Source organism: Culex pipiens, chromosome 2 (genome assembly GCF_016801865.2).
Source record: "Culex pipiens pallens isolate TS chromosome 2, TS_CPP_V2, whole genome shotgun sequence".
NCBI classification, from domain to species: domain Eukaryota; kingdom Metazoa; phylum Arthropoda; class Insecta; order Diptera; family Culicidae; genus Culex; species Culex pipiens.
In genome coordinates this window covers 61,978,258-62,004,943 of record NC_068938.1, presented here as the reverse complement: position 1 = coordinate 62,004,943, position 26,686 = coordinate 61,978,258, and the positions used below count along the sequence as shown (strand labels likewise).

Genomic DNA, 26,686 nt, shown 5'->3' with positions numbered 1-26,686 from the left:
CCATGCGTCTCCAGTAAAATGTACTGCAAAGTCATTTGGAAGGAGAAGCATGGTACTTTTAGTTCGATTGACATACCGAAATCTTACAATTCACCAAACAAAAAAATACGGGTCTGATTATTATGGCCAAGGAACCTCCCATGCTAAATTTTAGCCAAATCGGAGCTTTTTTATCTTAACCTTGCTAGTTTGACGTGGAATCGATGTAGAATTTTGTTTAAAAATGTGAAAATACACACGGCGTGGCTGGAGCAAAATATTTTAAACTGAGATACCAAATCGAAAATTTATATGAAGAATGTTTTGTTTTACCGGCCTAAATCAGAATCTATATAATAATTGAGTTTTTTTTAATTTTGGTTTTTAATTTTTGGTATGGATTTTTAACTGATCTGGCTTCTCATAGGTGGATTGATCTTCAAAATGTATTTTTCATAACAGATTTGTAGAGAAATCTCTTACCTTTAAAACCCATTCTAAACATTGTAAATCCGTTTTGATTGTCAAAAGATATTCCAATTTTAATACAACTACATCACAAGTTTAAGGTCAAACGAAGTTCGCACAAAAAAAAATTAGATGTCTTTTAACAATAAAAACGGATTTACGAAGATAAAAATAGGGTTTAAAGGTAAGAGATTTCTCTACAAATCTGCACATAAATTTTGAAGATCAATCCACCTATAAAGCCAATTCAGCTCAAAATCCATACCAAAAATAAAAAACCTAATTTTTTTTTAAAACGCAATTTTCACCGATAAAATATTTTGATTTATACAGGGTTCTGGTTCAGGCCGGTAAAACATAACTTTCTACGTATAAATCTCCGATAGGATGTCTCGGTTTATAATATTTTGCTCCAGCCACGCCGTGACAGTCTCATATCGCTTGAACGTCCTTAAAGGTTAGCCATTGAACACTTTTCAAATGCCGTCGCGGGCCTCTTGAAATGGCTACGCGGGACAAATCTGGACCGTGGGCCGTAGATTACACACCCTTGATCTAAAGTGTTTTTGAAATTTATTATTTGTAATTTTATGGAAACAGAACAAAGTAAGGAGACTCCCAATTTATTTTTTGAATTTAAACAATAGACTACCGTCAGTGGGGGTGACTATGGGTCAAAAAACGATACACCTCTCGTAATTTCTTAATAACAAAAACAATTTAAATAACATCAAAAATCTTTTATCGTAGAATTGTTCTTAGATAGTTTACTAACATTTTCCCAAAATATGGTGTAATTTGATGGACTCTACCTTAAATGGCAATCGTTTGAAAATTGACCCAATCTCACCCCTTAGAGGGGGTGACATTGGGTCAAATGAAACTAAAATGATGCTCAAATACAAAGATATGGTAAAAACAAGTCATCCAACAGTGTTTCTTGTTCGAGGGAATCGTATTGACATGCTAAAATGTTTGAAGTAGAGATTTTCAAACATTTGGGTACTTTTTGATCAATTCCAACAAAAAATTTAAAAAGTTGATTTTTCGAAAGGACCTCAACTTTAGACAGCTGAAAAAGGACAGGATTTGTTCTAGGGACGAGATTTTTTCAGCAAAGTCATCTTAAGATGTATCTTGCACAACCCTTTTAACAGAATTAAGTTTCATTGAGAAGTACCTGAGAAATGGTAAAATCCGTAAACAAATACTTTGACCCCCCAGACTTAATGTCACCCCCACTGACGGTATTAAGAAAGTGTTTTGAGCACGTTGTTGTCCTTTCTAAAGGATTGAAAAACATTGAATACCGTTTTGCAATGTATTGGTCTGTTTTTTAATTATTTATGATTATTTTGTGATTTTTTTTTCTAAATAAAATCTTTTGATGAAAAAACAACGAGTTTAAAGAATCGTATTAATGTTAATCATTAAATGCGATTTACTTCTTATTATTATTTTGTAAACATATCTGCCGTGACGTTTCAACGTTTCATTTTTCAGTTTTTTTTTGCTGTAACTCGGAAATTTCAAACAAGACACCTCAATATTTTTAAAGATTCTGAAAGTACGTAAAAATTGTCCACAAGAATCAACATTGGGCTAAGGATTTAACTCAATTTGACTAATATAAAAAAAGAGATTTTTTTGAGGTCTAATACAATCCCAAAAATGCTCTACTCAAGTTATCACGAATCATGTAATCCAAGATCCATAATCCATATATTGTTATAATGAAAATATTAAGAGTATGCGATTGGCAATGTAACAGAACAGCAATCACTTAAATTTGACTGATTTGGGATCTCTGAGCACTATTTTTATGCGATAAAAACCTAGTTGGAATATTTAATTTTTTTCCAAATTTATATTTCCATTTATATTAAATCATTTAAATTGTGTATCCCAACAAAAATTACGATTCTACTCACACACCACAAAACATACACCAACTCAACTCTGCGATGCCAAGAACCATAATAGAGAGAGCATCACATTCTCTCGACAATCTTCTCTCGCTCAAACTCAACAAACCCAAACCCCAAACTGCATGTGTTTTGTGTTGTTGTACGGCACGCAGACGGGGCGCATACATAGCTCTTACACTCTGGGGAGGAGAGCAGTTCTGTGACGAACCATGCTGCTTCCAGCCGGGTAATGCTTTCCTGTTTGCCACATACTCACACAGACACACGCATGTGTACGGAAATTTATGCAACACACTTTGCGACTCTGGAAGATTGGGGAGAGGTAGGTGGAAATGCAAGGGTAGGATCGTCACTGTGAGAATCAATGAAAATTGTGTTTAATGTTTATCTTTTTAAACTAAGGTAAAATATTTAATGGAGTTTAATCGTTACAATTTTTTAGGTTAAATTACTTCAAATATTTTTGAAGACCTGACCTTCAATAATGACACTTTTCCCACAGTGCAGAGTTTCGAACATGTGCTGAAACATCCAGGAATACAAGCAGTTTAATGATGAGGCAAGTCTACGTACAAGCTTCGGTAACATAAGATGAGACGTAGAAGAGGTATGAATGAACTTGTTTCATGGAGTAAATGGAGACGCTTGGTACACAAATGCTAAAATCTGATCTTCACAGCTATTTAGAAATAAGAACTGTTGACAACTTCAGATCTTTGTGGCAAAGTTTAAAAAATAACTAGCTCACATAACTTTCAAGATAAACATACATTGTATCTTTTAAAGCCCAGTTCACTGCTGTTTGGTATCACCGAGAATGGTCAGTTCGTGCCATTCCCCACCAGGACCCCCGGTAGGAACTGGAAACTACTCAACCGTATACGACAGACCTCACATAACCATAAACTGAAGTCGACAACATCATCATCACGTCAGAAATCGGCTCAACCACGAAGAAGCATTCACAAACGAAAACGGGAAAGGGGCAACAGCATTAAATACAACAATTTAAAATGTATATTATTATTGATGCATGCTTCCCCAACCTCAACCCCCCGCCTCCCCGTCCAGAGAAGTTGCTCACGTTGTTGTTCAATCCAAAAACGCGAAAAATTCCTGCATTCTGAAGTGAATGATTACACCGCCACAATCGGTCGTAATGCCTTTGCCTTGTGATGGTTTGCGGAGGATGACGGTGACGATGATGGCATATAGCCGAGCAGCTCCCACATTATGGGTCTGCGTTGCTAACCCTTTGCTTATTTATTTTTTATTTTTTTAAACCTGCTATTTATGTTTTATGAATTACGAGTTAACCTCACCTTCATAATTTCAAATATTTGTTAGAATACAGTCCAGACTCGATTATCTGACATTTTGATTATTCAACTTTGATCATCCACATTTTAGTAAAATTTCAGTGATTGATTGCATGTTTGCCAAGTGCATCTTAAAAATATTTTTTCCCGACATTTTGGATTAAAAAATTTTAAGATCCCTTTAGAGCATTTTTGGGAAATATTTAAGATCAAGAATCCAAATGAAGACAAAAAATAAAGAAAATATAATAATTGAAATTACAAGCCAGAATTTCATTGGTTCAATGTATTCAAAAAAAAAATAGAAGAAAACATTTTTTTTGCGAAAAAAAAAAACTTTTTGCATCAAAAATTCATTAAAATTCTATATATTTTTGAATTGACTCAAACATGCTGAAAATTGTCATTCAAAATTTTATCTTCCTTGAAAAAAAAAATTGCCCCTGATTTTTCAGCCCGACTTCGAAGGGAGTACCAGCCTTATTCGAAATATTCGGATAATCGACTGTTTCAAATCTTGACCAATTTTATAGTCGATATTTTGAATGTTTTTACTTAGGCCGTTGCAAATATTGTTTGAAGTTTATGTCCCTCGACTCTGAGCTAAATCCAGGGGGTAAAAAATATAAAAGTTTAAATATTTATATTACAAGCCACGGTTTCAACACTTGAATGAAAAAAGTTTTTTTAAATTTTCAGTTGTTTTGCAATCATAAGTTTCCAAAATTTCTAAGTATTGACGAAAATTTAATTTTTGCGAGAAAAAAAAGTTTTTGCTGTGATGTACATTGGAATTCCAAAGAAGTTCAAAATATTTTTAAATGAGTTCAAACATGCTTAATATGATTATCAATGCAGAATACGGCATTTTAGATTGTTTTCAGTTGATTAGACTTCTAATTCCATTGAAATTTCCAAGTTTTTTGAAAAAAATATTTTTTTACCTCCTGATTTTTTTGGACCAATTTTGAAGGGGGGCGACATAAACTTTTAAAAATATTTGCAACGGCCTTATTTACTTTTTAAAAGTAAGCATGTGAATTCTTTTCCTGGTTTTGAAATGTTTTTGTTTGCAAATAAATTCTTTTTTTGAGGTTTCCAAAAAGGTGTCCACGTGATTTATGGATGGTCCCAAATTGCAAATTATCAAAAAGTCTATCCCAATTTTTTTTTCTTTTAAAAATTCTAAATTTGTGATGGTTTGTGGTTAACCTTCATTTGAATCAAAATATATAACTGAGCGTTATACATTATATTCTAAATAGTTTACAATCGATTTTGCAAGTCATTATTTTGTTTCCCCTCTTTAAAAAAAAATAAGCATGAAAAAACAATAACCAGATTCATTCTAAATAAAAGAAAAATTAGTTCAAAACACAACCAAACTTGAACCCAGAAAAAACACATTTTTATTCAAAACATTTTTAAGATTGAAGTCCGTCTAGTCTAGGGTTGGGTCTTGAAAGGTCATGTTTTCTGAAAAAAATAATGTTTAAAAAAAACTTTATCATCCCGGTACGAGAATCGAACTCTCGATCTCTAGAATGGAAATCCAGTTCGCCGCTAGTCGAAACCCATCCTCAACCAATCAGGATTCCCACTGACCAGATTTACTCTGTTCCTCCAATACAAGGGAAAAAAAATATTCATAAGAAGGCTAAAAACGGTGTTTTTTATAAAATTTTAGCGATTTCCGCAACATTTTAGTTAAACAAGCTTCAATTTAGCTGATTCATCCAATAATCAATAAATTGAATTTGCCATGGCCACGGGAAAGATTTGGTCCTATATTCATCCGAATTCAGTTTGATGTCCGATAGTAACATATGATATATTTGGTAACAAATCATTAGGACGTAACCTTTTCAAAAGTAACCTAAAATTTTCCGGAATTCTTATTAATATTTTTTTTAAATATCGAATTTTAATGATGATAAATCTATAAACCATTTAATAATATTTTTGATGAGCCAAGAACTTCTTCTCCCATTTCTCATTCTCCATCTCCTGGTGCGAATGATTCTGTTCAAAAATGCATTATTCAAAAGACCCCACCGCGACGACGACGACTCTACTAACTGCAGCCAGCCATCATCATCGGTCTACAGAACGATCGCAGAAACTGCAAAAAACAAACCCATCAAAACCCAATACCTACAGGAAGCGAATTTCGGCACACACAAATTGCATGCGATAGCGAAATGAGTCATTTGTATTCGTCATCAGAACACATGCACACACACATACAGACTCACAAACAACTCTGCAAATAAAATATTCATCAGGTTTTTCGAGTTAGGCTAAAAATTTTGAATAAATTACACTCTGAAAATGAGCTATAAATTGGACCGCCGTCCACCGCCGGGGCTGCACTAATCTATTCCGGGTTAAACCCGCTAATTCAACCATTAAAATTAAAATCGTCGCCTATAATGGTCTCAATTCGTCCACGGACCATTATCGGCTTCGTTACCCTTCGCCCAACCCCGTCTGGCTAAAATTGCTGCCTTTTTTTCGCGTGTAGGTAGACCTTAATTCACAAACACATTCGCAAATAGCGGTTTTTGCCAAACAAAACAACTAGAAATGCATGCGAATTTGCGAACTTTTTTCGGCACGACATGTGTGGGGCAAAAAAACGACGCAAAACAAAATCTCAAACCCAAACACCAACATAAACATACCTACACCCAAAACAACAACAAAAACGCCAACCAACACATGGCTTAAACTGGTCGTCGGCGCGAGGGCGCAAAATAAAATACGACGACGAGCCGAGCCGAGCTTACTGACGCAGACGCATCAGACTGTCTGATTCGGGCGACGCGAACTGGAATAGAACGAGTTTCCATGACGAGTGGTGCACTCTGCATGAGCATGAGAGAGGGACTAACCAACGCAACGGTTATAACATAATTAACCTCAGACATCGTGCGCGCAGATAAGATTGAACCGATTCGATTGGCACCGCGGCGCAGGAAGTCAAATGGTTATTGCTTAATTTTTATGACTGTTGTTGTTGGGGCAGTGCAATTTCTTGGTTGAATTCCTAATTTTTAAATTATTTTGCGCAATTATAAGATAAAGTTTATGCTACAAAATTTAAAAAGAAGTTTTTTTCAGTGCGAATCGTACATTTATCCAACGAGGTTTACCAAGTTGGATAAATACGACGAGTGCTGAAAAAATCGAGATTTGTCACGAGCTTCAACATTTTTTTGCAATTTTTGCATGTTTGAATATGTAGTATCAAGAATCTCACACAATTTTAGCTTGATCAGAGGTGGCTGATTACTTCATAGTGTTCTGGAAGGAAGTATGTACCGTAAACCGGGGTGACTTTGATAGGATTTCAATTTGTTTTTGTAATATTTTCCAACAGGTAAGGTTTTTCTCAAGATTATTATTTTTAAAACATGTACTGGGGTAGGCCACACAAAGTCCATGCACTATTTTGGAAAAAAAGTTTTTGCAATAGTGTTTAGAAAAATAGTTACGTTAAAAATCTTAGTTTAAATTCCGGGGTGACTTTGATAGTCATAGTTTTTCTTGTCAAAATCATATTTAAGATGTTCAAACTTTATTTGTACGTTAAATGTACCATCACTAAAGTAGCTGATATAGTTTTTAAGAAAAAAAAATCAATGTTTATATTTAGTTAACTAAGTTTATAAGCTTTTTAACAAAAAACATATAAATTTTAGGTAAAATTGTTAAAAAGTCAGAACTTTACCTGAAATTTGTTAAAACTAGTTTTGTTTATAAAATTATCGATTTATATTGCATTTTATACTGAATTCGAAGCACGAATCACAAGTTTTCACATTTTACATGAAATTTGTTCAACTGAGATTGCCTATAAATTTGGAGATTTTTTTTTAATTGTGTTTTAAAAACACATATTATTTATTATTTACAAACTTATTTAACCTTCTCCTAGTGGAAAATTGTCCAAAGAATCCGAATATGCATTCCGTTTTCCGATTCAAAATCATGTTCATTGAGAAAATCATGACACTTTGAGAAGTTTAAAATAATGACTTTCATCAACATTTTCTTAACTATAGTTAACTAACTTTTTAAGCTTTTCAAAATTTTATGAAAAGTTCTTCTCGTGGTACTTTGAACACTTCTCTACCACGGTCAGTATGATTCTAAACCATTTCTTACGTATTTTAATTGTATTCTTCATTTTGCGGAAAAATCGCAAACCTATCAAAGTCACCCCGGCTATCAAAGTCACCCCGTTTTACGGTAACCAAAATATTGGTTAGGGAATGTTTTTTAAAGACATTTGAGAATGCTGAACCCAAATATGAACTCTAGAATGTTCCAAATCGATTTGAAAATTTGTAATTCAATATGGCGGCTAAGGAATAAAGAGAATATTGGTTGGGGAATGTACAATTTAGAATAAAGGCTTCTTAAAAGCGCCCAAGTGATGTCACAATCCCAAATCCAAAATAATAATATTTTTTTAAAGGAAAAATATTACAGACTGCCGATAACCTTGCTTTATAACATCGTTATCATTTCATTCTTATTTTAGTTTTTTTAAATGATTAAATTCCAAACTATTGCCGAGATATCGAGTTATCATTTTTTACCCAATAATAGAAAAAAATCGTTTTTTATAAGTTCATTTCAAGTTTGTCACCAACCCCCCACTATTCCCCCTCCCATGTAGAGCGTTCAATTTCCCGTCCCGGAAAAAAATCCCGGGAATTCCCGAGATTTCCCGAAAAAAAAATTTGTAAATTTCCCGGGAATTCCCGAAGTTTATTTCTTCATTTTTTTTTTTTAAATTAAATTAGCAAAAAAAATGAATTTTAAAAGAACTCATTTTTTTAACTCAATTTCGTGCAAGACTTATTAGAATAATTTGTTTAAAAGTTTTCGAGAAATTACAGTTTATAGTTGAACATTTGTAGAGTACTGAAATTATTTAGTTCAATTTTTTGCCATGATTTTTTTTTTTAACCGAATCCATTTATTAGGCTGAATCATTAAAAAACTACTTCATATTATTTGAAAGGTACCCAAAAATGCAAACATATTTCAAAAACTCGCTCCAAATATTTATTCATGTGCACAAACCAGTAACATTTGTTTTGTAAAAAATATTTGCTATTAAAAAAACATATTTTCCGCATTATTTTGTTTTCATTCAACTTAATTATCAATGTTATCCTTTATATTTATATTATGGAGCATGGATTCATTTTACTCACTGTCCAAACACTCTACATACTTCTTAACAAAAAATACTTATCATTTTTTATTGATATTGTTACAAATTGATCGAAAGCAAAAAAAAAATTATATATTTTCTTGAAGTTGTATTTTTTTTACAAGCAGTTGAGGCAGTAATTGATCCTCAGACTTATTTTGCCTATTTAATTGCTATTCAATACATTTTTGTAGCAAAATAATAATCAGAACCAAGATCAGAACAATTTTCGATAAATTTCAAATTTCCAGGGAAATTTGTTAAAAATGTCCCGTTTCCCGAGAATTTTGTAACCCCGGGAAATTGGACGCTCTACTCCCATGCCTTTCGAAATGTCCAACAAAAAATAAGGAGGCAAACAAAAAATACTAACAAACATACAGAGGATCTATAATTACTAAGAAGCTAATAAGTTTTACCAAGTCTTTGAAATTTAGACAAACATTTAAAAAAAAATAGCTGCAGGAAAGCCAATTGCAAAAAAAATAAAAAATATTGAAATAACAAGCCATAGTTTCAACATTTGCATGGAAAAAGTGTTTTAAAATGCATTTTACACTAGTTCAGTTGTTTTGCAATCATTAGTTTTCAAAAATGTAAGATTTGACGAAAACTAAAATTTAAGCACAAAAAAAAAACTTTTTGCGATAATAAACATCGAAAATTTACAAAAATTCAAAAGATTTTTAAATCAACCCAAACATGTTAAAAATGATTCTTAATGCAGGGGAATGCATTTAAAATTGATTTCAGCTGATTGTACTTAAATTTGAATTGAAATATTGAAATTTTCCGAAAAAATCTTTTATTTGCCCCCTGATTCTTCGGGCCAATTTTGAAGGGATGGGGCGGGGCGGGGGGGGGGGACAAAAACTTTGAATTAAATTTGTACCAGCCTTATTAAATTAAAAAAAAAAACTTTTTTCGAAAAAAAGATCCAAATAGCGAAGAGATTCGCACATTTTTATCAAGTTTCCTTTTTAATGTTGTGTATTTTGTATTTAATTAAAAAAGCTATGTTGATTTATTAATTTGCAAGTATTTCAATGTTTTTTATTTAAAAAAAAATCCAGTTTAATAAGAATTTCTAATTATATGCGAAATTTTTGAAGAGACAAAATAAAAAAATTTCTTGAATCTATTTGATCATTTTTACAATTTCTTTTTTTTTAAATATACACAGCAAAAAATCCGATGGTAAAATCGCATGCAAAAGCATGCACATCACCTTCGTCAAAATAAACACCTAATATTACACACTGCATGTAAAATTATTGCAAACACAAAAAAAAGTTGCAACCGACGGGATTCAAACCCAGCACCAATGGTAAGGACTGGCGCCTTAGCCCGCTCGGCCATCAGACCGATGTAAAGCTGTAAGGATAAACGCATACCGTAAACCGGGGTGACTTTGATAGGATTTCAATTTGTTTTTAGAATATTTTCCAACAGGTAAGGTTTTTCTCAAGATTATTATTTTAAAAACATGTACTGGGGTAGGCCACACAAAGTCCGTGCACTATTTTGGAAAAAAAGTTTTTTCAATTGTGTTTAGAAAAATAGTTACGTTAAAAATTCTTAGTTTATATTCCGGGGTGACTTTGATAGTCATAGTTTTTCTTGTTAAAATCATATACAAGATGTTCCAACTTTATTTGTACGTTAAATGTACCATCACTAAAGTAGCTGATATAGTTTGTTAGAAAAAAATCAATGTTTATGTTAAGTTAACTAAGTTTATAAGCTTTTTAACAAAATACATATAAATTTTAGGTAAAATTGTTAAAAAGTCGGAATTTTGCCTGAAATTTGTTAAAATTAGTTTTGTTTATAAAATTATCGATTTATATTGCATTTTATACTGAATTTGAAGCACGAATCACAAGTTTTCACATTTTACATGAAATTTGTTCAACTGAAATTGCCTATAAATTTGGAGATTTTTTTTTTAATTGTATTTCAAAAACGCATATTATTTATTATTTACAAACTTATTTAACCTTCTCCTAGTGGAAAATTGTCCAAAGAATCCGAAAATGCATTCCGTTTTCCGATTCGAAATCATGTTCATTGAGAAAATCATGACACTTTGAGAAGTTTAAAATAATGACTTTCATCAACATTTTCTTAACTATAGTTAACTAACTTTTTTAAAACTCTTCAAAATTTTATGAAAACTTCTTCTTGAGGTTCTTTGAACACTTCTCTACCACGGTCGGTATGTTTCTGAACCATTCCTTACGTTTTTTAATTGTACTCTTCATTTTGCGGAAAAATCGCATACCTAACAAAGTCAACCCGGCTATCAAAGTCACCCCGTTTTACGGTATATGAGCTTGACATTTCGGTCAAGTAGGTTTCCCATACTGATGGGCTACATATTTCAGTGTGTAAAATCACATAAAATTGTATAAAATAATGCAATATTTATTTTACACCCAGGCCTTCTACACGCAGCTGGATTACTACTTTTTTAGCTGTGTATTTTCAAGAAGCAATGATGCAGTCATTGAACACTAGAACCGTTTGGATTTAATTTGCTGGTCAGAGTTGAAAAGTGAAAGAATCTCGAAATTAGAAATAAAGTGTTCAAGATGAATCGAAAAATGATAGTAAATCTCTACAATAAAATTTTATCAGGTTTTGGCAAATTCAAGACATTTTTTGCTTAATACTAAAGTTGTATGATGTTTTGAAATTTGCATTATGTGCAATCGTTTAAAGCAACAATATTTTGTTACAACATTATTTTTGAGGCTTGGTCGATAGGGAAATTTAAATGATATGGATTTTTTTAGCCATTATTTAGTTCTGCAGAGTGTACTCCAACCATCTAATCGATGCATCTGTGCTCTCTTGTACTAAGCTTGCTGGTTTTCCTATCTAACTTAGCATAAAAGAGCACAGAGGCATCGTAATGTTTAATTATTCACTTCAATGTCAAATAATTTCGACCTGCGATTTCGCTATAAAACCCAAATGCCCTCCAGTTGTTTAACCACCCCAGAATCGCCGATTTCTGCTGAAATATTAAATCGCTCATAAACAATGCATAATTTGCCGCACAACGAGTTTTGAGTACCACCCCTCGACAAACAAAAGTATTTCCCCAGCGGCATTCAAGAGTCAAAATGTAATACCGCCCTACTAACGGGACACGGGTTTACCAAAAAAAAAGACCCAAAGTACACCCAGAGCCCCAGTAATCCCGAAAACTTTCGCATCATCAGAATCGTCCAAATTCCGGCATCTCCCGGTCAAAGAGAGAGAGCACATAGAAATTGAAAGGGAAAAGGATCCTTTCACTATACACCGAGAGCCGATGCAGAGTTAAATGAACCCTAGCAAAAGTGTAAACATCAGCAGAACCGTGTTCAGGACCCACTTCCGTCCCGTGCCCTTCACGCGCTTCCTCCGATGACGTCGGTTTGTTCCCTCCGAGGCAAGTTGAAGCATGTACAGCATAATTGCGTTGTCGTTGATGGAAATATGTAACAAGTTCTTTCTTCTCTTCGTTCTTTTTCTTGCACTCAAGAAGGTACATAACTGGAAGCGCAGAATTGTGTAACTCTCGCTTTCAGCTTTTACAACAGCGGAGAAGTGTAGCAGATCTTCCCCGCCACGCGACCCAGGCCATCATCCAAGCAAGAGGAATGGGAAGTACTCCCAGAAGGAGATAAGCATCGCTGCAGAAACAGCAGCAGCAGGAGCGAGCGCGTGTGCACCTGATCGTATCCTCCTAGCAGGGTTAAATTTTTTGATAAAGGTACAAACTTCAAGCAAGGTCTATGACGATTGCCCACGCTCCATACAACAAATATATGTTTGTATGAAAAAATTTCCCTACAAAAAAGTTTTACATTTTTCTGACATTAAAAATTTTCTGTCAACAGAAATATTTTGTCAAAAAAGGGCTTTATGAAATATCATTCTATTTTCAAAAAAAATATGTTTCGATTTATTTCTCCTTAATAATCCTATAGCTTTAACACCATGCCCTTTTCAGAAAATGTTGAATCCGTTTTCAATTGCAACATTAGTTTGGCATCTGAAAATAAAACATTTTTTTATGACCGTACTATCGTTATTTTCGAAAAATCAGATACCGTCACATTGAGTCTGGGGGGTGAGAATGGGTCATGCAATTTTCAACTGGTATGGTCTGTCTGAAGTCAATCTCAAGCTTATTATTTTTAAAACATGTACTGGAGTAGGCCATACAAATTCCGTGGACTTTTTTTTTAATTGTTTTTGTTTTTCAAAAAGTTTTTACAAAACTTACGTTGGAAATTCTTATTTTGAATTCGGGGGTGACTGTGATAGACATAGTTTTCGTTTTAAAATCAGATTTAAAGCATGCAACATATTTTTTAATTAATTAACTAAATTGACAAGCTTTTAAACAAAATGCAGATAAATTTAAGGTAATATTTATAGAAAGTTAGAATTTTGCCTTAATTTTCTTGTTTTTTAACTAGACTAGTTTTGTTTATAAAAATATAGATTTGAGCAAAACCGGAAATGGATTTTATTTGTATTTTTTTATTTGGCTCAAACTTTGTGGGGGCCTTCTCTATGACCAAAAAACCTATTTTGTGTCATTGGTTCACCCATACAAGTCTCCATACAATTTTGGCTGCTGTCCATACAAAAATGGTATGTAAATATTCAAACAGCTGTAACTTTTGAGTGAATTTTCTGATCAATTTGGTGTCTTCGGCAAAGTTGTAGGTATTGTTGAGGGATATTGAGAAAAAAATAGGTACAAGGATTGTTTTGTGATTTTTGGAAAAAAAATCGAAATTTCATGCAAAAACAAATTTGACATTATTTTTTAATGCAAAATTGAATTTGCAATCGAAAACCACTCTACAGATTTTTTGATAAAGGGCTCCGTTTTCAAGATATAGCCACCGAAAGTTTGATTTTAGCGAAATATTTGCAGTTTTTCGATTTTTAAAAATAGTGACCATGAGTGATCATTTCTAAACATATTTTTTTGAAAAGTTCAGAAAATTTGCTATAAAATTGTCTAAGAGACATTGAAGATTGGACCTCGGGTTGCTGAGATAGAACCGCTTTAAGAAAAAGAAACAGGAAAATTGAAGTTTTCTAAGTCTCACCAAAACAACCCACCATTTTCTAATGTCGATATCTCAGCAACTAATGGTCCGATTTTCAATGTTAAAACATGAAACATTCGTAAAATTTTCCGATCTTTTCGAAAAAAAATATTTTGAATTTTTTTAAATCAAGACTAACATTTTAAAAGGGCCAAACATTGAATATTACGCCCATTTAAAATGCTAGTCTTGATTTAAAAAAATTCAAAATATTTATTTCGAAAAGATCGGAAAATTTCACGAATGTTTCATGTTTTAACATTGAAAATCGGACCATTAGTTGCTGAGATATCGACATTAGAAAATGGTGGGTTGTTTTGGTGAGATTTAGAAAACTTCAATTTTCGTGTTTCTTTTTCTTAAAGCGGTTCTATCTCAGCAACCCGAGGTCCAATCTTCAATGTCTCTTAGACAATTTTATAGCAAATTTTCTGAACCTTTCAAAAAAAATATTTTCAGAAATGGTCACTCATGGTCACTATTTTTAAAAATCTAAAACTGCAAATATTTCGCTAAAATCAAACTTTCGGTGGCTATATCTTGAAAACGGAGCCCTTTATCAAAAAATCTGTGAAGTAATTTTCAATTGCAAATTCAATTTTGCATTGAAAAATAACGTCAAATTTGTTTTTGCATGAAATTTCGATTTTTTCAAAAAGTCATTATTTTTTCCAAAAAATCATAACTCGGCGGCAGATTTTTTGACCATGTTTCTCTATGGCTCAAAAGTTGCGGATTTTTATCCCCTAAAACATATCAAAAAAGGTTCGTATGAGACTTCGGATAATCAAATCATGAGAAAAAAATGTTTTTCTTTTTTTTTGCTTTTAACATCACATTCGAGTTCTGCGACCCATTTTTAGTCAAATTTGAATGGTTGATTGCGTATAGAGGGTGACGATTCTCGAGATTTTCAATTTCCCGGGAATCGAGAGTTGTATTTTGCTATTTCCCGGGAATTCCCGGGACCCGGGAGTTTTTTTTAACTATGCAATAGTGCCAATAATTAAACATAAATTTAATAAATTTGTTACTTTTTAACCAATTCAGTTACAATTAATTCAAACTTATTCAATGAAACGTTAATTTAAGTAAAAAAAAATAAAAATTAAGTAGCCTTGTTTTATAGTTCACAGTTCTACATTTTGATATATTTTTTTTCAGAATTCTGAAGCTTTTTGCATGAACTTGTCATTAGATTTAAAAAAAAAATAAATTAGCAAATATATAATTTCCCAGTATCTTTATTTTGCAATACGATAAATAACGACTCAAAACAACAATTTGAAATTGTTTTTCCTTCTTGGGTGAACTGTAAATATTAAATAAAGAAATATTTACCTGGAAAATATTAAATAAATATTAAAGGAAATTACCTTGATAAAGCGAAATTTACTTACTTAGAATTTTCTTAAAAATACGCAACGATTGCTATTGCAAAGGTAAAGTGTCTTAAATAAAACTAATAATCATACATAGAATTAAAAAAAAAAACAAATTTTAAGGTTTGCTGTGCTCGAGAGATGATATGGAAATTGAAATTATCTTGAGTATGCTTTAAAGTAACTTTTGGCTACATACAATTATAGTTATTGGAATTTTTACCATGTTAAAATTTACACTTTCTGAATAAGACGATTATAGAAGCATTGTTTTTTCGAACTTGAATATCGATCATTGAACATTCAATGTTCTGAACAATTTCGATTTTTTCAAATGTTTTTCTGATTGGTTTATATAATTTGGCTTTCATATTTAAAGCAATAATCTACAACCTTGCTGAAGTGGTATGTCAAAAAGTTCCTTCTCAAGAAACATATCTAGAGTTTTTTTTAAAAGGTCCTATAAACTACTGTCTATCATATGTGTATAGGACCTATTCAAAAAAACTCTTGATATTTTTCAACATTCAAATACCTATTTTTTAATATGTGACCAGCCCGCAATTTTTTTCGTCTATTTTGTAAAGAAAACTTTTCAAAAGAAAAAAAAGAAATGATAAGATAGTTCTTTATGTTAATTTTCAAAGTTAAATAAGGGCAATGCAAATATTTTTCAAAGCTTTGAAAGATATTTGCAACAGCCTAATATTACTAATTTTAATTATTAAAAGCGATTCAACCTCATTAATGCTATGTTCAGAATAATTGAAAAATTAATATCAAGTGCTCTCCAGCAAATGATACAAGAAAGATAAAAATGACAAGATGTTGCACAAAGCAAAAAAGAAATCCCGCAGGTCTCCACGCAGCAGCACCAGTGGCAATTTCACAAGAAAACGGAAAGAACGGTACATTGCGAGGACATGTTTATTTATCATCCTGATACTTCCTTTCCATGCCCGTTCATCTTGTCTGGTTATATTTATTTATGAAGTTTACACATAGAATTATTTCGCTTAAAAACTTAAATTGCAGGTTAAAATACAAATTTGCGTTGAATGAACAGCTGTTGAATTAAAAAGTACAATTTTAATTTACAAAACTTTACATTAAAAAACTTAGGTAATCTTTTTATAAAATTTATAAAAAATAAAAACAGATGAAATACCAAGCTTCTCCACCAAACGTTCGAACTATGTCATTCAACAAACACAACCAAAAATGCCTCCCACTGGAGCATATCCCGCGTGGGTTCCACTCTCCAGGAACCGACTCCGCCTGGCCAACCCACATCCACACACACTGCAGATATAAACAAACGCTTGTGTGTAGGGGTCGTCTCGCGCGCAAAATGTTGTTGACCTTGCGCCTGTGTTGCTGCGCCTGTGTGCAAAGTGCAATGAATCCTCCAGATTATTGATTTACCCCTCGAAACGAGAAGGGAAAAGGAGAAAAAAAGTAAATTTCAATGTCTGGCCAGGGCAGCAGCAGACACGCAATATTATTATATCCATCCTGGTTTCACATAACACCGTTCGTGAACTCAACGTTTCAGTTGTGTTTGTGAATATTGTTAGAACGAACGAACGAGATGAGAGAGCGAGCTCTTTGACAAGCGAGAATTTGCGTTTTTAGTCGCGAAATTAGCGGATGAGAGAAGAGACCCAATTCTAGAGACTATTTTTTTTTTGGTTTGGAACAAAAATATAATAGCTTCAGCTATACATGTGTTTTTGTTTAGTTGACATAGGATTCAATGTAAATAGACCTTTAGAATTTGAGTGCTGCACCTGTTCTGCGTCGTAAACACCTTTTCCGGGAGCGTTTTGTTGTGAATTAGAAGGGATACAACTTTAGAGTTTTTTTTGAATAGGTCCTATAAACAAATGAATGACAATAGTTTATAGGACCTTTTCAAAAAAAAAACTCTGAGCTTTGCTTTTCTAATGGGTTTATTCTGTTAAAACTGATTGAAAGATGCTTGGTGCATGAATTAAAATCATTTAAAAAAAACTAAATGAGAAGGCTCTCATTTTTTATTCATACAATTTGAAAGTTTCAAATAAAGTCTAATCGTAACAAATAATTTCCAAAACTACACAAAAAATGAATAAAAGTAATATGGACAAAAGTAATTTAATTCTTCCTAATATTCTTCTCGAATTTGGCAAAGCCTAAAAGTTTACTTATTTTTTAAATATTTTTGGTATCAAAGAATACCTGAAATTTTGTTTAAAAAGGCCAATTAATAAAATGTAAACATTCTATGTATCCAGCTTTCTCTTACAGATGAAAATATTGTTGTAACGTTTTGAGAAAATAAACTCAAATTTCAAACAAGAAAGTGTGAAAACTGCGAACTAGGCCTAGGTCTAGGGGTCGTTCAAAAACTTCATTTATTTTTTTAAAATTGAAAATTTTTGAATAGATATTGCGTGGGCTCCAGTGCATTTTCTTTAGCCCGGAATACACTTGAGAAATATATTTGTAAAATGCATGTAAAAGGAATATGGATAACTTTAATTAAACAAAAAATTTCACAAATTAATTTAACAGCTGCACAAAAAGCTGGCCTACTGGTTGGTGTCCTTTATTTTAGTAAGTTTCAAGGAACACTCCCGATTATCTATTAATTTTGATAATTTCTTATTTTTTGAACCATGTCAACAATCAGAGGTCGGATCAACAATGTCTGAAACAGTAAATTGTAGATAATTTTCTCTGTTTTTCTGATATTTTTTTCAAAATGGACAAGGATGGACACTTAAAAAAAAACAATTTTGTTGAATAATTTAACCTAATAAAATACTGCACTATATCATAATTTTACAAAATTACTTTTCGAGTTACAATTCAATTTTACATCTGATTTTTTTTTAAATATTTGTGTGTGCGTTTTTGATACTTTTCAAAAAATACTATGCAAAAAAAAGTCCGTCATTGGCACGACTTTTTGTCTAGTAAACCAAATCTTAAAAAGAAAAAAAATCTAGTTTTTGTATAAAAAAAAAAAATTATTTTGAATTTTTTTATTTTTTAGAGAGTAACTATTTCTATCTGAATATTTCTAATCATAACCCACAATTTTGCCGAAGGCACCAAAACGATCAGAAAATCCCTTCCCGAGGTACAGAATTTAGATTTTTTTTCATTACCATTTTCTATATATATAAAAAATCATTTTTTTGCGAAATTTTAGAGAACAGCTTCGCTATAATTTGGCGATCGTGTATTTAGTCAACTCAACAAATCAAAACAGTGTCGAAAAGTTCTTGCTTTCGATACAACTGCTGAAAAGTTCTTCCTTTCGATACAACTGCTGAAAAGTTGAACTTTTTTACACTCAGTTTTGTGATTCATTGTTGTCCGCTTTGTAAGCGGATGATTCTGGGTTCGATTCCCATCTGCTCCAACCTTCCATCGGATGAGGAAGTAAAATGTCGGTCTCGGCCTTGGTTGTTAGGCCGTTAAGTCATTCCAGGTGTAGGAGTCGTCTCCATGCCATAAGTACAAACAACACACCAAACCAAGCCAACTCCGGTGGAATCGCTGGCGGCGGTTGGACTCGCAATCCAAAGGTCGTCAGTTCAAACACTGGGGTGGAAGGTTCCTTGGAATAGAAAGAGGTTTGGGTGCTCTCCCCATTCAAGCCTTCGGACTCCTAGCTTCGAGCAGAAACTTGCAATAGAGACCACAAAAGACCCGGGGGTCGTTAGTGTGGATGGTTTGATTTGATTTGATTTTGTGATTCATTAAATGTTTTAGCACTGTTATTTTTTTTGTTATAGTAACGTCATCTGGGGTGACATTGGGTATGGGGGTGAGATTGGGTTATACAAAAATTCAGAAATTTGTATGACCCAATGACGGTAAGTAGGCCATTTCGTAACTGTAGGAAGGTAGAAAAAGTAATTATTTTCAAAACTGACCTTTCAAAATAATAGTCTTGAAAACAAGTGGCAAAATGAAGATTTTTTCATCAACTTTTGCTCTACGAAAAACTTTACTTCTCTTGTTTTATGTTTACTTGTTTCATTATTAGTACTTATATTTGCATTTATCCTTAAACTTCATCATCCCGGTACGAGAATCGAACTCACGACCTCTGGATTGGAAACCCAGCACACCGCTAGTCGAAACCCATCCCCTACCGGTCAGTATTCCCAGTGAGCATATTTACTCTTTTAAGTTATCTTGTTTAGTTAATGTTTGTTTCTGATAGTATTACCATATTACCACCTCCTATTATTACCTTTTGTCTATTTAGTTTTTTCATGTTTTACGGCCACTTTTTTCATTTTTTTGCATGATTTTCAAATTTTTTAATCTAGAATGAAACCAAAATTGTTTAAAAATGCTTAGAGACATAGTCTGGGACAATACAAAAATTACTGCATACTTATTTTTACATATAATATAGAAAATATTAGTGAAAAACACAGCCAAAGTTGACCCCAGAAAAATGACATTTTTTAAAACATTGGCAAAGTCATATAAAACAAGTCACACTTCCAACCCTAAATTTTTCTTAAATTTTAAGAGTTCTTCTTTTCAATGCTCTTTAAAGATCGAAAATTAGTTGATTTTTTTTTCAAGTTGAAGCCCGCCTAGAGGCGGGGTTGGGTTGTAGAGGGTTAAGTCAAATGTCCATGTCAATGTGTTTAGTTAGTTCACCGTTCAAATCAAAACGTTATTGAAAAGAAATACTTTTCGATAAAGGTGCTAAAAAGTTCTACTTTTCAGCACCCTATTCAGTCCTGAATAATTGAACTTTTTAGCCCTTCCAGAACATACGGAAATAACTTCGGAATAACATTTTTTGATATTTGAAAATACTAGACCAATAACATTTTATGTTAATTATAACAAGATTTGTTGTTCGTCGTTATGAATTTTTTGTTATTGGAATGTTATTGTAATAACAGACTAATAACATTTTTAGTTATTCTTCGAACAAATCTTTGTTATTAATTTTTGTTATTTTAACAACTAATCCGATCATCTCAAAAACAGTTGGAGGTATTCTTCCATAACAAAAAATGTTATTCCGAAGTTGTTTTGATTTTCAACCAATATCAGACCAATAACAAATTTTGTTATGATAACATAAACTGTTATTAAACCCTTATGCAGAAATGGATTTTTCAAGAAGATTCCATAACACTTTCTGTTATTTTAGCAGTATTTGTTATTGAAATGGCATGAATTTAGTTATTACCGTCTGCCCGGGTTGTATCAAAAAGCTTAACTTTCAAATTTCCATTTTCTCCGTATCAATCGTACTTTGATTGTACTCTGCTCTGCTGTTCACCACACAGCCGCACAACCTTTTTTGACTCAGCCAAATATCCCGTATTTCCGCACGGCGAATCTAAACCCCCCTCGAAAAGAAAAAAAAACTCATCGCCCCCTTTCTCCGCTTACCTGGGAATCGTAACACACTTGGTGTTGCAGTTCTGCGTCGTAATGGCCCGCTCCAGCTCCTCCAGGGCGCCGGACTTTTTCAGCTTCTTGACGAGGCTTTTGACCGCCTTCTCGCACCATTTGCCCTCGACGGAATCATCGGACGAGGCCTTCTTCCAGCCGAGCAGACGCTTCACGATCGGCGGACTGAACGGGAGCATCTCGGGGATGGACCACCGGATCGCAATATCTCCGGACTTGGCTGGCACGACACCCGACAATCAAGCGCGGACAGACCGCAGAAAATCGATTATTTCACTAACTCTGGAACACCACCGCGGCGTACCGTTCGTTCTTCGGCGGTGCACCACACACAGAGAGAGGCAGAATCTGCTGCGTGACTGACGGCCACCGAGGGGAGGGAAGGGAACCGCGGCGGCGGGCACTAGTGGCAACGACTAACCAACACTGATGCGCGGCCACGGCCGTCGTCACACACGCCACAAGGAAAAGATAACAAAAAGTCGCACCGAATCGCGGATTTTTTCGGACCTTTCAGCCCAAAACTCGACGTCCGTAAGCGCGACCTCTAGGACCGCGAACCGGATAACTAACGACTGTGGCCACCACTGACTACCGGGCGGACACAGACACAGCGGATTCGCGAGGGTCGACGCGAAAATTTCACAATTTCGGACACGGCCGACACACCGACAGCAAAAACAGGAAGGAAATTTGCCAAATATGTACGCGAGACTTGGACTTGGACTGCTGCTGATGGTCTGCTCTGCTTTGCTTTCCTTTGGTTCCTTGGGCCAAGGGGATGGTAGCGAAGGTGATAACTTAAGATGAAGTCTAAGAAAGGCCAGAAAAAGCAGAAAAGATCACTGAAAAAATTAGAACATGCAACAACAAAACAATTAAATATACAACAAACATCCAGAGGTACAATCTTGCCCTAGGGCAGCTTGAACTACTTATTAGAACATTTAAAAACGAAATTGATAACCATTTCATTCATTGCGAAACAATAACCACAACTCCCATTCATAAACACCCATACTGAATTGGACGAGCAGACGTCTATCGTCTATCAGCTTGGGATTGCACAAATACGAACAAGTTGGGAGCAGAAAGAAATGTCAGACGATTGAAGTCATAGTCGGGCAATGTAACTTGAAACGATGAGGTATCTGAAGCTGTTTTGTAGACGAAACAATATAAGCAAAAAAAAATCATGAAACTAACAAACAAAGTTATGGCAAACACATAATTTCTAACAAAATTGTTTGATTTGACGGAATTTGATTTATATTGAAAAGTACAGTCCAGACTCGTTTATCGAATACAAAAATGGTCTTAATAGAAACATCGGATAATCGTAAAACTTTTTTTTTTTTCGTATTTGGTTATCGCGTATAGACTTCATTCTAAAATTAGATTACAGAAAATTTAAAGATGTCAGATTAAAACTACTGCTGAACTCCTTTTATATAATGTTTAAGGTTTAGTTTTGTTTTAATTATATTTTACTGATTTGCCTTGTGTTTTTCCCCTACATTTTTTCATATTTTAAAGCCACTTTGAAAGTTTTCAACAAGCCCTGTAAAACGGAATAGCATCGGTACCATCGGTCCATTCAACGGCACCAAAGCCATTTCCCGGGCTGACGGTAATAACAAAATTTATGCCATTTCAATAACAAATATTGTTAAAATAACAGAAAGTGTTATGGAATCTTCTTGAAAAATCTATTTTTGCATAAGGGTTTAATAACAGTTTATGTTATCATAACAAAAAATGTTATTGGTCTGATATTGGTTGAAAGCCAAATCAACTTGGGAATAACATTTTTTGTTATGGGAGAATAACTCCAACTGTTATTGGGATGATCGGATTAGTTGTTAAAATAACAAAAAATAATAACAAAGATTTGTTCGAAAAATAATTAAAAATGTTATTAGTCTGTTATTACAATAACAATCCAATAACAAAAAAATCATAACGGCGAATAACAAATCTTGTTATAAATAACAAAAAAAGTTATTGGCCTAGTATTTTCAAATATCAGAAAATGTTATTCCCAAGTTATTTCCGTCTGCTCGGGTTGATTTTGCTGATGCAGATTATGATAAAATAAAGCTGCAGTAAGCTCATTTCTATTCTATAATTTTTTTCACAATTTTGCGAAACGCGTAAAATTCGTGAATTTTATATCTCCGTGAAATTTAATCTTTTCACGAACTCAGTAGCTAAATTTAACATTAATTTTATACTCAGAACGCCTGATAACTGTAAATTTGTTAAAGCGAATTGTTTGTACATTGAATAATTTTCACGATTTGATAGTCCAAAAAGTTAACTACAGTTTTGTTCCTGATTGCTGATTGCAACGTCTAATGTAAAATCAACAAAAAGTTTAATTTTTTTACCAGCCACTCTACACTCTAAAAAAATTAAACCCATTTTTGAATTCGACTTTTCACACATACTATTAGATTGCGCAAAATAATCACTTTTTAATTTTATTTTAAGTACCGTCCAACTTCGATTATCCGAAGTTTCGATTATCCGAAGGTTTGTATGGGACTTCGGATAATCGAATCACGAACATTATTTTTTTTTTACTTTTAACATAAAATTCAAATTCTGCAATTTCATTTTAGTCGAATTTGAATGGTTGATTGCATTTACAATTAATAAATGTATTTTTTTTTTTCAATATTTCATCACCACCATTTTGAACACCATCTTGGATTAAAAAAATCTAAATCACTTTAGAGTAGTTATACTAAAGCCCAACAATCAAAAATAAGACAACGAAAAATTTTTTTTTCGTGATTCGATTATCGGTAGTTTTGATTATCCGAAGTCAAATGTTGCCAAGACCTTCGGATAATCGAGTCTGGACTGTATGTTTTAGGAAACAAAAATGCCATCTTTTAAGCTATGGCACAAATTGTGCAAAAATCGTTGGGCAGTGCCGCCAGTTTTATTAAACACATTTTTTAATGGCATTTGCATGGAGATGGTGATTTTAGCGGGTTGCAGCCTGGATTTCGTCATGTATTTAATTTGATGTTGCCGAAACGGCAAAATAGCGTGGATTTTTAAAGAGACGATAACGTAGCAAAACATGCGTCCAGTTTTTAATGTCAAAAAATGAAAGTGTCCGAAATTTTTTCGATCTTTTTTCAATTGGATCTTCCTTTTTTTTGGGCTCGTCGGTAAGTCATTTCAAATATCAGATTAGTTCTCTAAATTTGGATTACGGCCGTTGTAAATAATTCAAAGTTTATGTCGAAAAATCAGGGCGAAAACACATTTTTTCAGAAAACTTCAAAATTTTAATGAAAATAATCGACTAGGCAACTGATAACAGACAAAAATGCATTTTTCTGCATTGATAATCATATTTAGCATGTTTGGACTAGTTTTAATTTGTTTTGGATTTTTTGTTATGAAATTCTGATGCACAGCACCGCCAAAGGTTTTTTTTTTCGCAAGAAAAATCGTGGATATTTTGGAAACTAATAATTGAAAAACAACCTGGACATGTGTAAAATACATTTCAAAACATTTTTTTCATTCAAAAGTTCAAAAGGGCATCGATTTGATGTTTAACCCTTTCAAGCCTGAATTTTCAAGAAAAATATTTTTTTGGTTATGATGGGAAAATGATTCTTACGACCAAACGAAAATTATAAGCTATTTTTGGAAATTTGCATTTTTGGGTCATATGTAATCCATCAAGCTTGAACGGGTTGAAAAAACTTATGATGCATAAAAAAATTATGATCAAAATTTCAATGTTAAAAAATGAGCCTTTTTGTTTTTGAAATTATCTGATCTTTCAATAAAAATAATGTCGAAGCATTGAAATTTGGCCTAAAAATGAAGTGAGCAAAATTTTCTATTTGTAGACCTTTTAAAAAATTCCGCCTGATTTTTAAATTTTGAAATTATTTTCATCATTATCACAAGATCATTAAATAATCACAACTTGAATTAGGGCTGGTCATTCATAATGTTAAAAATTTCCGAAAATCAAACGATTAATAAATTTTTTATCACGTTTTCGATATTAAAAAAATAATAACTAGAGAAATCCGGTACCCGATTTTGCACATCCTGAACTGCGGCTCTAAAGATGTATTTTAAGTCCCCTAAAACATATAACAAATTTCTAAAATTAGAAAATAGGGGCAGGGGGGGCAGAATGGACCAGGGGGGCAGAATGGGCCACCCTTGGTTTTGGGCTTTAGAATGGATTTAGACCAATTGTAAGGCAAGGGTCTTATAAAGGACGTCAAATAGCATCACCATACCGAAATCGACATTTGAATTCATTGTATTTTTCGAATTATGAGCAAAAATGTAAATTTATTGACAAAACCACGCAAATGTTGTTTATTTCGAGGTTTTTAAATAAGCTTTCTGAAAAGTTGGATTGTTTGAAAAAGTTTGTTCAATGCTTATAATGTTACTAGATGTTACTACCAAGGTAAACAAACAACAACGGAACCTTCAAATCATTTAGAGGCTTGGTGTTGGAAGTGTTAAATTAAAATCCACTTGGGGGCAGAATGGACCACCCTTATCCTGCCTTATAAAAACAATCAAAAGTTATGAAATTTGGATTAAATGGATTATTTCACTCCTGGTAGCTTCACAAATCACGTTTAATGCAATATTAGTTGATTTTTTAGTTGTTTTGATGAATATTTGTAAAAATAGTGTCCTTTTTCAACATATTAACACTATTTTCAAAAATCTTTGTTTTGGTAAGTGACTATTTTTATTAAAGTGGTCTAACTTCATGGAAACTATGTTAGAAAGGTACCTTAAGTCATTTCTTATCTCCCTTCAACGTTGTATTAGACAAAATGGCTTATTTTCTAAGGTGGCCCATTCTGCCCCACAGGGTGGCCCATTCTGCCCCGCACCCTGGAAAAAAGTCGAAAAAACTTTTTTTTTTAAAGTGGCTCAAAAACAGTTTTAAGCTAAAAAAAATCATCAACCAGGTATATAACATTGAAGGGAACATCCCAAAGCATAAGCATACTACACTGAATTCATAAGTTTTCATGTTTTTCTATGGTTTTTGGCGCATTTTACTTAGGCGGGCCATTCTGCCCCCCCTGCCCCTACGTATTTGGGACCATCCATAAACCACGGGGAACACTTTTTTCAATCAAACAAGTCTTATTTGTATGAAGTTTAGACAATCGCTGATCAAATTACGATCAACCAAGGAATTTGAACGTAATGAAATGAGGAAGTGATGCAATTAAAACAATAACTTAAACGAACTAAACCTGCGGTGTGCCTTCCGATCAACGATGATAAAAGAAGGACTAATGAAAAATAAAATATCAAACAAAAGGCTCCGAAAAACACGAGGCAGAGTAACCGCGAGCTCCCGCTGCTCACAATCCAATTTTAACAGCGTTACAACGAAAATGGAAGAGATGGAAATGCAAAAACTAGTCTGGGCGTCCCTGTGGCCAGCGCACTCATGCTCTATCCTAAATGTCAGCGTGTCTATCGATAAATGATTTTATAGAAATAAATTTTTCATCGTTAAAGTTTTACACATTATATGAAAATGAATGCACAATTTACCTGACGCCGTGACTTCTGATCAATGATGATATAGGAAGGGCTTTTAAAATCAAATAACAATTAATGAAATTTTGATTAAGGCTTAGGTTTCACTGAAAAAATTACGCTCGAAACACGGCTAGACTCACAATCCAAAGGTCATAAGTTCGAATCCCGGGGTGGATGGGGAAGTGTAAAAAGAGGTTTGCAATTGCCTTAACAATCAAGCCTTCGAACAACCAGTTTCGAG

The 26,686-nt window shown here is 33.3% G+C and overlaps 1 protein-coding gene across 1 annotated transcript in view; it reads right to left on the bottom strand.

The window, feature by feature from the left end:
• The window catches only part of LOC120419383 (mothers against decapentaplegic homolog 3), a 33,118-nt gene extending 11,484 nt beyond the window's left edge, over positions 1–21,634 (bottom strand). The window contains exon 1 of the mRNA XM_039582055.2: positions 20,854–21,634. Within this exon, the coding sequence (XP_039437989.1) occupies positions 20,854–21,053 (200 nt within the window). The 5' untranslated portion in view covers positions 21,054–21,634. The remainder of the gene's footprint in view (positions 1–20,853) is intronic.
• Between the last annotated feature and the right edge of the window lie 5,052 nt (positions 21,635–26,686).